Source organism: Sminthopsis crassicaudata, chromosome 2 (assembly GCF_048593235.1).
Source record: "Sminthopsis crassicaudata isolate SCR6 chromosome 2, ASM4859323v1, whole genome shotgun sequence".
In the NCBI taxonomy this organism is placed as follows: domain Eukaryota; kingdom Metazoa; phylum Chordata; class Mammalia; order Dasyuromorphia; family Dasyuridae; genus Sminthopsis; species Sminthopsis crassicaudata.
The window spans coordinates 466,914,182-466,930,732 of NC_133618.1; the positions used below are offsets into that span (position 1 = coordinate 466,914,182).

Here is a 16,551-nt window from a genome sequence, read left to right on the forward strand (position 1 = left end):
TTCTCTATTGCCTAAAAAAAAATCAAGTTAAATTCAGTGGCCTGGCATTAAAGGCCAACTTTTCTGTCCCATCTTTTCTTATCACTTTCAAAATAGACTAATTGTGTATGCGTTATCCCTTTCCACCAGACCACCATCTTTAATCTTTGCATCCTCAGAACTGTGTAGGCTCTATTACAAATGGTAGAAACTTAATAAATATTTATAGAGACCTACATGGAAAAAAACAGTACTTGGGAGTCAAGAGATCTGAGTCTGAATCTTGCCATAAGCTAGTTAACGTGTTGGAAATTCCATTCGGTAAAAAAAGGGTGATACATTCCTGCAACCTACATACACTTCATTAGGTATCTGGTAAAGCAGTGGATAGACCTAAATTAAAATCTGGCTTCAGACATGTGCTAGGGTTGTGACTATGAGCAAGTCTCAGCCTGCCTCAGCTTCCTCCACTATAAAATGGGGGTAATAATAGCAAGGGTTGTTGTGAATAATGTGAGATAATATTGGTAAAAAGTGCTTAGGATAGTACCTTGCACATAGGAGCTATATGAATGTTTTTCCCCTTTCCTTCTTCTTCCATTTCCCTTACAGGGGGAAATGTTAAAAGTGCTACAGAAATGGAGGTTACTTCCTAGGTGAATGGGATTATCCTCCCTCCCTCACCTTTTTGATCTGAAGTCTCCCTATTCTATGCTATTTCCCAAAGAATGAACTTTGTCCTTAATCGTGCTTGCCTCCATCAGTTCTACTTTCACATATTAAAATAATTTCTTTCTTCCAAGTTCTGCTCATGTGACAGCCCTGGTAAGTAAGGCCACCTTCTTGGATATTTCTTGATCCTTAGACTGGGCTAGCAGGATTCAAAACTCACCCCAATTCCCATTTCTTACAGCAATGTGTCTGGACTTCTTTTTTGCATTAATCACCTCTAACTTTCATCTCTATTTGTGTTTCCATTTTGTCTCTGCAACTAGACCATAAACTCTTTAAAGGAAGGAACTCTGGTCTTATTCAGCTTTGTGTGGATCACAATGACTCTTAGGACATTACCTGGCTCAGAATTATTGCTCGTTATTAATAAATGGTTTTGAACATTATATTTATAAAGTGCTTTCTTCAGAACAATTTTCTGAATTAGGTAGGGCAAATATTATTATTATGGCAAATTTTACAGACAAAAATGTAGGCTCAGAAAAATAAAGTAACTTGTTCATTGAATTCATGGAGCTCTTAAGAAGCAAAGTTTTGAAATTAAGCCCAAGTCCTCTGACTCCAAGTCCAGTACTCTTTCTATTACAACACAGCAACTCAAATAAGAGTAAATCCCACTTCACTTAATAACAGAGGAAAAAACACAGAACATTTAGATACTTTCTCTAAGGTCACAGAGAAAGTCCACAAGTGAAACCAGTTTCCAGACTCCTATAAATTACAAAGTAGACCATACCATCTCTAATAAGAAACTTCATAAATTTTCAACCCAGAAATGTAATTCTTTTAAAATAAAGATTTTCAAGGAACTGCCAACTCATAATTATAAATGACAAGGAGAAAGACATAAGTTCATGGAAATGGCCATAAAACATACAATGTTAAAGCCAGAGAACCTTAAAAAAACAAACAGCAACAACAACAAAACCCAGGACTGCTAGAACAGATTATTTAAGTTGGAACCTTAGAAAAACTGTTAGAACTGAGAATGTTATTTACTCAGTGTCTTTATTTTATTGAAGAAATTGAGATTCAGAAGATTCAAAGCTACAAATTATAGAACCCACCCCAACCAATCTCCAGATACATCATTCAATGTATCCCTTACAGTCACCTTAAATAGGGTCTACAACATACTACATACTACCATGGATAACAAGACAACCAAATACTAATGTTAAGTGAATTCTTTTAGGGTATTGCGAATCTATTAGCTAAACATTTTATCTCAAAATGAGGTAGGCAAAAAAGTTTCTAATTTTAGAGTCCCATTCTTAAAGAATTATTAATTCAATACTACAGACATTGAGAAAATAACAGGAAAGTATATTCTCTTAGAGGATCCCACCTTGAGGACAGTGTAGAAACTGGTGAAGGCTGGTTGCTCTCAGAAACTCCATTGCCAGGAGAACTGTGGTCACTGTCTCCATTGGTGCTCCAATGGTTTGCCTCTTCCTCAAATTCTTGCCCAGACATAATTCTTTCAATCTCTTCCTCTGATATCTTTGGTAGTAAATGAAAAATTACATGTTATTGTGGGGATGCAGCTTATAGTTATATTAACACAAGATGTTAAAGATAGAAGGAGTTAAAAATGTCACCATATGGAATAGCGAGACTGGAATACTCAACACAAAATACCTAGAACTAAAAGAGAATATATAATATTAGAACTGAAAGAGATCTCTGAACATAGAACATCAGATGTTCTCCAATCCAACATTGCCATCAGAATCCAAGTATCCCAAGTTCCAACCCAGAGCTCTCTCCAGAATAACAGAGAATTGACAGACATGAGTGGGATTTTGTCTTTATACTGACTATATAGTTGGTTCCTGGGATATTTGACAATTAAAAAAAAAAAATGAACTCGCTGCTATTTATTTACACAGTTTCTTCTTTTATTTTCTGGTTACATGTAGAGAAAAAGCAAATAATTTTTCTTAGGGGGCCTAGAAGCTATGGGAACAAATTACAAAGCATTTTATAAGCCCCATCCAGACAAATGGTATCATCAATCAGTAGGACATTTACTAGGTTCCCCACTTTGCAACAACTTAAGACAAGGTGATGACAGGATTTATTGGAGACTTTTCAGGAACAGAAGGGCTTGTTCCATTTCAGAAGGCACAGTCATGCCCTGTCAATCAGATAGTGAAGTGATTTACAAGTATGTTTGGGTGGTGAAAAGGTATGTTAGTATGTTTATATATCTAGATGATATCAGACACCCTGGACACTGCAGGGCCCCATTTGAAAGGAATTTCTTTCATAGGGCATAGTAGGCCAATTCCTTTTATCATACAATGTTAACACTAGGAGGGTCCTCAAAACATGGAACATTAGAGCTATATGAATACTATAGAGTGGAAGAGACAGTAGAAGGCTGAGAACATTGAATATACCCAATTGTGGGGACACATGCCAATAAATTCCAGTTTACCAGGGAGGATGAGGCTGGCAGATCTAAGTTCAGTTGTTTTGAAATGCAGTGAACTATGGTGATTGGGTCTCCACACTAAGTCTGGCATTAATATGGAGATCACCCAGTAAGCAGGTGGCCGTCATGTTGTATTAGGAGGGGTGAACTAGCCAAGGTTAGACATTGAGGAGGTCAAATTTCCTGTGCTAATCAGAGTGGTATCAGGCCTGTGAGCAGTCTCTGTATTTCTAGCTTACGTGAGATAGAAAGACCTATCTTAAAAAAAAAAAAAAAAAAGGTGGGGGAAAGGAAAGGAAGAGAAGAAAAGAAAGGGGAATGGAATGGAAAGGAAAGGAAAACAAGTAAGGGGAAAAGAAAGGGAAAGAAGACAAAAGAAAGGAGAATACAGAATTTAAAGAATATAAAATGTTTGACCTAACTATAAAATGTACAAGATTAGAGCTAGAGGGAATCTCAGAGATAATCATCATGTTACAAAGGAAGAAATGAAAGCCTAGGGTGAGGAACTGATTTGTTCATGTTCCATAGGTAGCTAGGTCACAGACAGATCCAGTATTCCAACTTAGGTTTCTTGGCTCTCAGTTCCATGTTAATAGAATACATAATTTAAAATTTTATTAAACACAGATAAGAGCCCCTGATATATTATTATGTAGAAAACTTAGGGTCTTTAATTGTCTCCAGAGGCAGTATGATACAGCAACAAGAATTATGGATTTGCCTGCAGAAGATTTGGGTTTGAGTCTCAAATTCCTCATCTGTAAAATGAGATGGTTCAATTAGTTGATTTCTCAGGTCCCTTTCCATTTCTAGATCCTATGACCTATAATGACATAATTTGATTCACACAAAAAGCACTTGATAGTGATGGCTGTTCACTGGGAATGAGGGAATATTTAAGAATTTTTCTCATATATAATATAAGCCTTCTACTACTGGAATTCATTTTAGCTTGAGGAGATGGTAGAACATAACAGAGCTAAGCAGATTTCTATTTATGTTTGCAATCAATGTTTTTATATATCCTGGAACAACTTGAGTAGTAGTTCTGCTAATTTCTGAAGGGCAAGGCTACTTATGATCACATACAACGGAAAATAAACTCTTAAGAGGGTCTTAAGAGTCGCTGGGGAAAAAAAAAAGAAGAAGCTTTGCAACAAGACTCAGGCACAGTATCTATTAGAAATCTTAAGGATGTTTTGGAGGGCAAAGGCAATTATTCCATGTACCCTGGCATGAGAGGAAACTCTGGCACAGATGTATTCACAAGGCCTGGGAATGAACAGATGGAAAAGACATAGTGCCCTTAGGATGCTTGATAGGTAAGGGCATAGTACCAACCTGGACAGGCCCAATGCTTTTGTTCCTGCCTCCTGGCATGCCATCTTCTCTGATTGCTGAAAGGAAACAGATGTCAGAATAGTTAGAAACATCTCCAGAAATCTGGAATAATAACAACAGCCCACATTTCTTTCTATAGTCTTTTATACTTACAGATTATTTTCCTCACAACAACCTTGTGAGGCCAATAGTTCAAGAAGCTGAGAAGGACTTTAAACATAAAATGCCAGAACACAGGACATGTAACAGAAGAGTCAGGAAAGGCCTCTTAAAGGAGGCAACATTTGGGCACAGTGCCACAGAGGGCCAGGAGCAGATTTCCTACTAAATTCCTTCTTGTTAAAGAAGAATGAACAGAGGTCCATAGAAAAATACATGGAAGTGAAGCAAAGGAGGGAATCAGGAAGATAAAAAACACAGATAAAGAAATTTGTTTAAAAAAACAAATAAAAAAATTCTCAGTGTTTTTTAATTTAATTAGGGGATGAAGTCTTCAATATCTTTATATTATAGTTTATGAATAGTTTGTTGTTTTTTTTTTTAATTGTAGCAGCAAATGAAGATACAAAAAAGGTGTCTATTATTGTACAAATTATTAGAATTAAGAGATATGCTACCTGCCATCTATGATCTTGAGCAAGATACTTACCCAATCTCTTTTTCAATAAAACCGGGGTAACATTTAAATTAGATATTAAACATGGTTGTGAAGAAAATGCTTTAGAGCTTCTATTTATTCCCAGCCTATAAAACTAGAAGCTTCTTGAGGGCTTGGCCTCATGCATTTTAATGTCTGACATAAAAACAGATGATCAGTAAATGAATAAACAATACTTCTTTTATCTTTCCCATATTCACCAGGATATCCATCAACCAATATCAATTACTTTTTGTTGTTGAGTTGTTTTTCAGTTGTGTCTCTTGATGACCCTATTTGGGGTTTTCTTGGCAGGGATTTTGCTATTTCTTTCTTCAGCTCATTTTAAAGATGTGAAAATTGAGGCAAACAGGTTAAGTACTTTGCTTAAGGTCACACAGCCAGTAAGCATCCTACATTGGCTTTGAACTCAGGTCTTCCTGACTCTAAGCCCAGTGCTCTTATCTGTTACAACTAGCTGCCCTTTAATCAATATCAATAAGCAGTTAACTGTCTACTACATATAGAATTGTGCTCAGTACTATGTACAAAGTATCATGGTAAACACCAGACTTAAGGGTATATACTGTAATGGGGGAGACAATATCCATAAGAAGTTTCAGCTGCAAGTTAGGTAGATGGAAAGGTCCCTTGATCCCTGAGGTAGGGATCAAGGTGTTAAACTTGCAAACTAGGTGTTAATTCATTTTCTAATGATAGGATAAAATAATACCAGTTTCTGATCTTAAGCCATTTGATAAAGCCAAGGACATTATTTGTGAGAACTAATTTAACCTGTATCTGAATAGCAATTTCTGCTATATAGAACTTATTACTTTCTAAGGCAGCCTATTAATTCACTCTTGGCTAACTTTATATAAAGTCTTTTCTTCTTTCAAGCCAAAACCAGCAAGTCTATGCTACTTCAGAATTTCTAAAGGGGTTCTGATCCTAGGTTTTAGAAATTACTTTCAGTGATCTCAAAACCTCTAGCTCCCCTGGTTAAAAGAAAGATCTAGCAGTTTTTAGCTTGGAAAAGAGACCTACTTCTGAACTTTCATAATAAGGTTTTTGTGGGAAAAGTTTTTGTAAGCTATGAAGTATTATAGAAAACGGATCTATTTGATTCTAATAGATTTACCATAAAAAAGATCATCCAAAACCAGAGAACTAAATACATCTATTTTCACCTTTCTTTGGTTTGTTAGTTCTTTCTTGTGGTTTTCCCTTTTTGTTTGTATTATTTTTCACAACATGACTAATATGGAAATATATTTAAAATGATTATATATGTATAACCTATATATCAGACTGCTGACTTGGAGAGGGAGATGGGAGAAAAAAAATTTGGAACTCAAAATCTTACAAAAACAAATGCTGAAAAGTATTTTACAAATAATTGGAAAATAAAATAGTATGTTTAAAAAAAAATAAAAGGAAAATCAAACTATTATTGCTACTAGTAAAGCTCTTTAGATATTTACAGACAGCTATCCCTGCTCCATAGATCAGAACCCTTTCACTTTAGTAATGAGGACAGTGAGTCCCAAAGGGCTAAATGACTTTTTCAAGATCACAGAGCTAGCAAGAGGGTAGTCAGAAGTCAAACCCAGGTTTTCTAATCCTGAGGCCACTGGTACTACACCTGAAACTGAATTCTCTTGTATTCATGACCTTTGTTTCAACATGAACAAACAGGTGCCAACTACTGGCTTCTAAAACCAACAGTCTAGTCTGTTCCTTTAAGCTCCTGTGAAGCTGAAATGAAATTCTTTTCAACTTCTAATTTCTGAAACCAACTTGAACAACTTGGAGACAGTAAGAGAACTAGCTCCTTAGCTGAGTTTCAATTCTTGTAGAAGTATGATTATTCAGTTAGGTATAACTTTGTATGTGGAGAAGAACATGACAAATCACTCCATTATCTTTGCTAAGAGAACCCTAAATAGGATTATGAAGAGTTAGACATGATTGAAACAACACAACATTATGTAACATCAACATAACTATGTATATAAAAACATATGCCCAGGGCAGTGAAGAGAGTTGGATGTAGTCAGAAGATCTGAATTTAGAACTGGTATCAGACATTTATTTATTAGTTGTGTGACCCTACCTGATGAGCAAGTTACTGCTTTCTAGAATGACTAGATTAATGCAAAGCTTTCCCAAGACTTCTTCCATGTACCCATCTTTTCATGACTTTCCCAATACTGACTATTCCCATCGTGTCATCTTTATCAATTTGCTAAGTGCTTGAATTTCCTGTATTATAAATTATTTGGAATATTCTTTCAATTCTTTTGAAAAATATTTGTTCATATATCCTTACTGACCAGGGTAAGTTGAACTGAATTTTAACATCAATTCTTAGATTTTTAACCAATAAATGAAATGAACCCCCATCTGATTCAATGATTCTGCTTCTCTAGACTACATACACCCACAGTACCTTCAATTCATAGACAACCTAACAGCATCACAGGCACCCTGATGGGTAGGAAAACCCAAATTTAGTGCACTTTCTCTCATTAGAAATTTTTGATAGCTGTCTAAGTAGCTGATCAATAACTCAATTACTAAGAACCTTTATTATGTGAATGGGTTCCCAGAAGGAGTAGGAAAAAAAAGTTTTTATTTTGGAGGTAATATGGTAGAAATAATGGAAAAATTCCAGGGGACCTGCTGCTGCAATCTTATCTCTGCTACAAATTTTCTGCTATTTTAGGTAAATCATTTTATCTTCCTGAGCCTCAGTTTCTTTAGTAGCAAAATTATGGGATAAGACTGCTCAGATACTTTAAAACTCTAACATTCTGTGTTCTAAGGGAGTTTTGCCAGTTTTAACATTTTAGAAGAATTTAAGTCTCTCTTCCAATATTATCATTCTTTGTTCTCTGCTCTAATATTCTATGGTTCAAGGTTCTTCTCAACTCCAACATATGATGTATGTTTCAAAGTCCCTTCTTCCTCTAACACTTTGTAGTCTAGGTCTTTACTAGCTCAAATGTTAAATGGTTAGTGCCACTACCGAGTAGATCCAGTTAAAATACTCATTATGTTTTCAGTTTTGCCTTCTTGGCAATGACCAGGAGATGTCAGTGTTTCTCTCTGTCAGCTACAAATAGGCAAATTATTGTTAGGTTTTTGTATTCTCTGCCAAAATGGGGGACATTGCCCACCACTTCTCTACTCTCCTCTTTTATAACAAGGGGAGAAATGTTAGTTTACCCCTTTCTTCCCCAAAAACAAATATAATTTAGCACAAGAAGGAAAAAAAAAAACCAACCTTCCCAAACTGTGAAACTAGGCAGATTGTGTTGCAGCCACTAAAACCTAATAGCAGAAGTGTGCTGGTAAATGTTTTAACAACCAGTTGTAGAACTGTAGGGGAAAAGAGAATGTTTGCATTATCCGTCATTAGGTTTAATCTGCATTATTAACATATTTTCTGTTACTTTCCTCTCCTAAATCCAAACAAAACTAAAACATTAAATCAAACCTTGGAATGCTAGTATTTGCCAATTTCTGAAGTATAAATGACAAATCTTTACAAGAAGCCAGGCAGTAAAGGCAAGTAACGGAAGTGTAAAGACTCAACATAAACTAGAAGAAGAGGGAGTGAATGAGTGGCACAGTTAGCAAGATATTACAAGGTGACTGAGGCTCTGGAGAGGCAGCTTATAAAAGCACAATTACTAGATTTGGGTACAAGAGTTCTGGCTCTGCCACAGACCAGTGATATGGCTGTAGGTGAGTTACTCCTTCCTTTCTGGGCCTCATCTAGACACAGCCCTTTACTCACATCAACCATATGAAATATGAAATGCCAATATTGGTATCCCAATCTACAGATGAAGAAACTAATGTCCAGAAAGGGGAAACTTATTGCCAAAAGGACATTTTACAGTTTACTCTCTGACAATAGGGAGTTATTTTACCCTCTCTAGAACTCAATTTCCTCTTCTGTAAATGAAGACATTGAAAGAGATGATCTGTAAGATCTTTCCTAGTTTGAATTCCCTTTTATCCCCTAATCATAAGGAGAGCTGACATGTCCACCCTAGTTTACATATCCCAAGGCAGTATGATATAACAGAAAAAGCCCAGCATTTGATCAGGAGTTAAAAGAGCTAGGTTTGGAACTAATTGAATGGTCGGATGCAAAGACAGTGAAGGACTGGAGAAAAGTATGGTTGCCTTAAGGATTTGTAATTTCAGGGCCTTTGTTTCTTTGTAAAATGAGTGGAGAGGATTCAAGATGTAAGGGCTTTTAGAGCTTCAAATTCTATGGTTCTTAAAGTCCAGTGCTAATTCCATTCTAATGCACTGGTTTATCAAAACAAATCCAAAGTCCTTTTTTCAGTAACTAACCAGTCTTATCAGGAAGAGATAGGAGAAGGAACTCATCTTTATAGGACTAGTAAGAACACTTGATGTCAGTCCCTTTGGATAAATCAGTGACCCTGAGCAAGAACAATGCATTGAGGAAGATCTTTTATGTTCTGGTTTTCTAACTTTCTCTGTGGGTAAAATTCATTGAGTATTAAATCTGGAATTGGGAGGACTTGGATTCAAAACCTGAGTGTGGCATTTACTGCTATCACCTAATATCTTTAAACTCTGATTTTCTAATCAGTAAAACGCAAATAATTTATAATATCCACCTCACTGGGTTAGGAACCTTGAAATGACAACAGATGCAAAATATTTTGCAAACCTTAAGCAATATGTAAATATCAGTTATTGTTATCATTGCTGAACCAAAAAACAAAAAACACATCTCGTGAATGAATAACTCTTGTTATTAAGAATCCAAACAACAGTGAGTTTCTGTAAGTCATGGGGAACAAGCCCTTCCTGAATTCCTTAGCCAAGAAATGGACACCTATATGAAAATTTAATTGGCAGTAATCACATTGCCAATGCAATCATCATTTCATCTCAGCACCTTTGCCTATAACATCATATCTTAAAGATGTAAACACATATGTCCTACTTTTGGACTTATAAATGGATGACCTAAATCTAATCTAGTTTCTGATACTTAGAACCTAGTGACAAGCAAATTAAAAAAAATTTTTTTTAAATAAAGGCTACTTGATTAAAAGATCCTTGGACATAATATTCCTAGATCCTGTCAAGGCTTTTGACATAATCTTTCATAGTATTCTTGTGGATATGATGGAGAAATGTAGGTTAGATGATAGTACTATGAAGTTCACTGACTAAAGGGAAGAATAATCATGAATGAGCTGATATTAATTTGAAGGGTGGTCTTTAGTGAGGTTTTATTATCTGTGTTTCACCCTGGGCTACTTAACATTTTTATCAATGACCAGGGATTATTATGCAGATGGAACAGTTAATTTTATAGCTATGGAACTAGGATAGCTAATATTATGGAGAACAGAATTAAATTCTACACCCCCCCAAAAAAAGACTCTAATAACTAGAATTATGGGAAAGATAAGGCTAGATAACCATTCCAATAAGGAAGGATCTTGAAGTTTTAGTGAACTTAAAATATAACAGCAAGAAGCTAATGGTCAGTCAGGCCTCATCCCCAAAGAAAGATGTGATAAGCCACAGCAATCTGCCAAGGTCAGATCACCTCTTTAGCATACAGGTCTCTGCATTACATCTAAAAAGGGCATTAGTATCAACAAAGTTAAAACATGTTCAGAAAAGGGTGACCAAGATATTGAAGGAATTGGAGATCATCAGGATTAACAGAAGAAACTGGAAGTGTTTAGCATGAGTAGAATATAATCTTCTTGAAGCTTGAGATTCTCTTTCATTCCACTTTTTTATTCTGAGTGCCTAGTATAGTGCTTTGCACATAGTAGGCTTTTAATAAATGTTTCTTGGATTGAAGAAAAGAAGATTTCAAACTTTCTCAATAGGAAGGCATCTCAGACATATATTTAGGACCCCATACAGAGCTATAACAACAAGTGCAAACTACAGAAGATCTTTTTGGGGGGTTTCCCCAGAAAAAAGATCACAAGGGGCAGCTAGGTGGCGTAGTGCTTAGAGCACCAGCCTTGAATTTAGGAGGACCAGAGTTCAAATCTGGTCTCAGACACTTAACACTAACTAGCTGTGTGACCCTGGGCAAGTCACTTAACCCCAGTCTCAGGGGGGGAAAAAAAATTTAAAAAAAAAAAAAAAAAAGAAAAGAAAAAGAAAAAAGATCACACATTCTAGTGGATGCCTGTTGAATTGAGCTGAATCAGTTATAACATTAGAGGACAGAATTATATTTCTGACTGGGGTCTAAGAATAGAGTATTAAAAGTGGCAATGTTTTCATAACAGGAAATATATTACAAAGCAATAACATATTTCACAACTTCAAAGATTACCTCTTTCTTTGAAGCAATGTTGTGAGTTTTTAAGGAATCTATTTTTCAGGCCTAATTTGCAAAGTAGGAAATCCAGGTCCAGAGGAATAAAAAGATTTGCCTATAGATCACAAAATTCTGCCAAATGGAGCCTGGATATGGACCCAGATGCCCTGACTCCAATATTAATGCTATCTGTACTAGGCTTTCTCTATACTTATGACATAGAATACACAGTGTTCAAGTGGTAGTGTTAGAACATAAAAGCCACATTAGGATAGCTGAGAATTAGCCTAATAATAAATGGGTTACTATTGGAAGAGGACTAAAGCACATTTATATTCTTAAAATCTTTAGCTCAACTTTGCCTAGCATACACTGGGCACCATCCTTCTTAACTTGGTTTTTGTTTCAATGATGGTGATACTTTAAAATCAGTTACAATGAATGAAAACATAACATTCCCATTCTTTGTTATTTAAACGTCTTGATCAAAAAAGAGCAGGGATGGACAAAAGCCTATTAAATAATGAAAAAAGCAATCGTTCTATAAATATAACTCTATAAATATAAGAATTCTGGTAATGCCAAGAAAGGAGAAAAGGCAGAAAGAAAAAGGCGTGACTGAGAACAACAATCAAATAAAATTCTTCAATTCTTCATTTCCTCTCACTCTTCATAGCTAATCAGTCACCAAAGAAGCCAAGCAGTAAACATTTATAAAGTATCTACTAAGTGCCAGAAACTGTACAGATGCTAAGGAAATAATAAAGACAAAAGCAAAACACCCCTTGTCTTAAGATGTTAACATTTTAATTGAGATAGTCCTATTCATTCTATCTACATGACATCACTCCCATTCAACTCCTCTCCATTCAAATGATCACTCTCCCAGTTCAAACTCTTATTATCTCTGTCCCGGCCTAACAAATAGATAATAGCCCAACTAGTTTCAGTAGTGCCTCCAGTCTTTCATTTCCTTATTTGGTCCTTTACATGAACTACCAACATAAACTTAATACATGTTTCTAATCATATACTCTTCTATTCAAAATCTTAAATGACTCCCATGGGATCAAGTCCAGACTCCTAATCCTATTCTTCAATGCTCTCCACAATTTTTCTTTACTCTTATTTTCCACCACTTATTCATGAACTATCTGCTTCTGCCCAAATGAAATGCTCTTTGCCTTCTGAGAGCCACTCTGTTACCACTTCCAAGCTGTATTTGTCAGTTACTTTTCCAATTCTTTGAGGCCCCTTTCAAAGGCCACTTCCTCTAGGAGGACTTTCCTGATCTTCCCTTCTCCTAAGCTGAAGCCAGAAGATTTGTATTTTTCCAGCACAGTTCCTTGTTGATAGAGGGCACTTAAGAAATATTTGTTGAGGAAATTATTGGCTGCCTAAGGAGTTCCCCTATATAGAATCTTTGTACAGAATGCTAGCACAGAGATCATTAGACCTGAAAGGAAATTTATAACAGACAAATGTTAGAGCTAGAAAGGACTTTAAAGCATAGACCATTAAGAACTAAGTAGAAACATTCTTCAGCACATGAACTATGTATATGGAAGAAACTTTGGAAAGCATTTTGGAGGAGCAACAGATTAAAAAAAATGATGCTCTAAAACTTGACTACAGACCTCTAGAACATGAATTAGATGTGTAATTTAGAATCTTCAACCATCTAGGTATTTGGGGGTGTTTTCTTTCTTTCACTCTATACTAACTGGAACAGCTGATAAATATGTGAACTTCATTAGTTAAAACTTCATCCTTCAAGAAGTGAAAGAAGAAATACACTTACTTAATTCTAACAAAGAATTACCTTAGAAAAAACAGGAACCTTGGGAGTACATGATCATTTCATTAGCTTCTGTGCTAGGAAAGAAAAGGATGATGCATGTGTACCCTAAATTGTGGGAGAAGATTTCACAGACTCATAGGTAGAAGCAGAGGAAAAGGAAGCGGGCTCAAGAGGTTTGAGAATGGGACTTCTGAGAAAGTCTCCCAACAAGGAGAAAAAGCAGGTGCTGCCTCAAAAGACTAAAAAGTGTGACTACACATGCAGCTCATCAAATTCAGATTTTAAAATGGCTTACACAGAATATGGAAGCTACTGCAAACAACTGAGAATGGACACAAAGGAAAAGCATGGTCCTAGTAAGAATGTATCTGCAATCTTAATGCACAACATAAGCTAAGAATCGCAAGGAACATGAAGAACAACAGAAAAAAATTTGGAATGGACCAAAAAAGGATCACAGGAAAGAGAATGCTGCCATTTAGGACAGACAGACTGATAAGAAAAAACTAAGAAGTTAGCACACTACTCAACTTTTTATTCTGCTTTTATTTTTTCTTCCAAGGAGCAAAGATTTTTGGAATGGAAAGGACAGAGCAAAAATCTAGTATTTAATAGTTCTCAGAGTTTCAAGTCACCAGACCTATAAAAATTACTTTCAAGAAGATATAATTTCTGAGCTGTTATTATGCATCTTGGAATATAGGGAAAAGAGGTGATTTTGCAGGAATAGAGAACGATAAATGACTCTATTTTTTAAAAAAGGAAAAGGGTAGAATCTGCAAATCAGAGGCAAACGAGCTAGAGTTTTTTTTTTATTCTAAATTCCAAAACATATTATTAAGATGATTTCTGAATATTTCGACAATAGTGATCATTAAAAGCTGGCCTAGCAATTCATGCCAGATTAATTTTATTTCCTTTTCTTATAGGGTAGATTGTATAACAAGGGGCTGTTACAGACATAGTTTACTAAGATCATGGCAAAGCAAATTATATGGTTTTGTATGCTATTCTTGTGTTTCAAATGGGAGGGACAGCATGGTGTAGTGCAGAGCTTCTTAAACTCTTTCCACTTGCAACCTCTTTTTATGCCCAAGAAATTTTTATGTGACTCCAGGTTTAGAAGCATATAAAATAGGTATGCAAATGAAATATTTACTGATAAAAAATCATTAGGGAATTTATTTCAAAACAATTCTTTGGTATACATATAATTTTGCCATTTATAAAAATTAAAAGAAAATTTGCAACTAATGAATTGGATTGCACTTGTTTATTTTTACATAAAGAATTAAATCTTAGTGAAATATATGATATGTTTTACCATTGCTAAATTTTCCAAGACCCTCCCCCTCACATTCAGTTAAGTGACCCCATATAGAGTCATGACCCATAGTTTAAGAAGGTTTGGTGTAGTGGATAGTGACTGGCCTCTGAGTGAGGAAAACCTACTTTGTTCAGTGAGGAAAGTCTAACATATACTGGCTGTGTGAGAGTGGGCAAATCACTTAACAGCAGTTTCTAAAACTATACATTGCATATTAGTTGCTGATCTGCATTGTTAAAGCAAGTTCTTTATTGAGAGGGATTCATAGTGTTAATGAAATCAGGAAGAAGGAAAGAACTAGATACATATCAATTAATATTAGGACATCAACCTAGAAAAAGTCATGGGTGCCTTAAAGATCTAAGCTTGACAGCGGTTACCAAAACCATTTGGTATTGGCTAAGAAAGGACAAAATAATCAATAACTTTAGGGCATAAATTTAATAATAAATTAGAGGAACATAGGATAGTTTACCTCTCAGACCTGTGGAAGAGGAAGGAATTTATGTCCAAAGAAGAACTAGAGATCATTATTGATCACAAAGTGGAAAACTTTGATTATATCAAGTTGAAAAGTTTTTGTACAAACAAAACTATTGCAGATAAGATTAGAAGGGAAACAATAAACTGGGAAAACATTTTTACAGTCAAAGGTTCCAATAAAGGCCTCATTTCCAAAATATATAGAGAATTGACTGTAATGTGTAAGAATCAAATCATTCTCTAATTGATAAATGGTAAAAGAATATGAACAGACAATTCTCAGATGAAGAAATTGAAACTATTTCTAGCCATATGAAAAGAGTCATTACTAATCAGAGAAATGCAAATTAAGACAACTACACACCTGTCAGATTGGCTAGAATGACAGGGAAAGATAATGTAGAATGTTGGAGGGGATGTGGAAAAACAGGGACACTGACACATTATTGGTGGAATTGTGAATACATCCAGCCATTCTGGAGAGTAATTTGGAACTATGCTCAAAAAGTTATCAAACTGTGCATACCCTTTGACCCAGCAGTGTTACTATTGGACTTATATCCCAAAGAGATCTTAAAGAAGGGAAAGGGACCTGTATGTGCAAGAATGTTTGTGGCAGCCCTCTTTGTGGTGGTCAGAAACTGGAAACTACGTGGATGCCCATCAATTGGAGAATGGCTGAATAAATTGTGGTATATGAATATTATGGAATATTATTATTCTGTAAGAAATGACTAACAGGATGATTTCAGAAAGGCCTGGAGAGACTTGCATGAACTGATGCTGAGTGAAATGAGTAGGACCAGGAGATTGTTGTATACTTCAACAACAATACCATATGACGATAAATTCTCTTGGACATGGCCATTTTCAACAATGATCTGAACCAAATCAGTTCCAATAGAGCAGTAATGAACTGAACCAGCTAAAAGAACTCTGGGAGATGTCTATGAACCACTACACAGAATTCCCAATCTCTCTATTTGTGTCCACCTGCATTCTGGATTTCCTTCACAGGCTAATTGTACACTATTTCAAAGACCGATTATTTTTGTGCAGCAAAACAACTGTTTGGACATTATACATATATTGTATTTAATTTGTACTTTAACATATTTAACATGTATTGATCAACCTGCCATGGGATGATGGGGGAAGGAAGGAGGGGAAAATTTAGAACAAAAGGTTTGTCAATTGTCAATGTTGTAAAATTACCCATGCATATATCTGGTAAATAAAAACTATTAAAAAAAAAAGAGAGAGAGAGATCTAAGCTTGAATTTATATGATCAACGTTTTAATCAGTGACATGTGTGAAGGCACAAAAGTCTTGTCAAATTTTCTAATGATATGAAGTTTGGAAGGTTAGGGACAATAAAATCAGAATCTTAATGGGCCAAATCGAAAGTTAATAAAAATAAATGTTAAAAAGTATGACAGGTTCAAAAATCAGTTT

General features: G+C 35.4%; 1 protein-coding gene across 3 annotated transcripts in view; it reads right to left on the reverse strand.

Annotated features, from left to right (window-relative positions):
* The window catches only part of NR6A1 (nuclear receptor subfamily 6 group A member 1), a 250,333-nt gene that overhangs the window by 30,634 nt on the left and 203,148 nt on the right, over positions 1–16,551 (reverse strand). For all 3 annotated transcript variants that reach the window (XM_074293063.1, XM_074293064.1, XM_074293062.1), the window contains 2 exons: positions 4,496–4,551; positions 2,060–2,214 (listed from right to left, as the gene is read on the reverse strand). In XM_074293063.1, the coding sequence (XP_074149164.1) occupies positions 2,060–2,214; positions 4,496–4,551 (211 nt within the window). The remainder of the gene's footprint in view (positions 1–2,059; positions 2,215–4,495; positions 4,552–16,551) is intronic.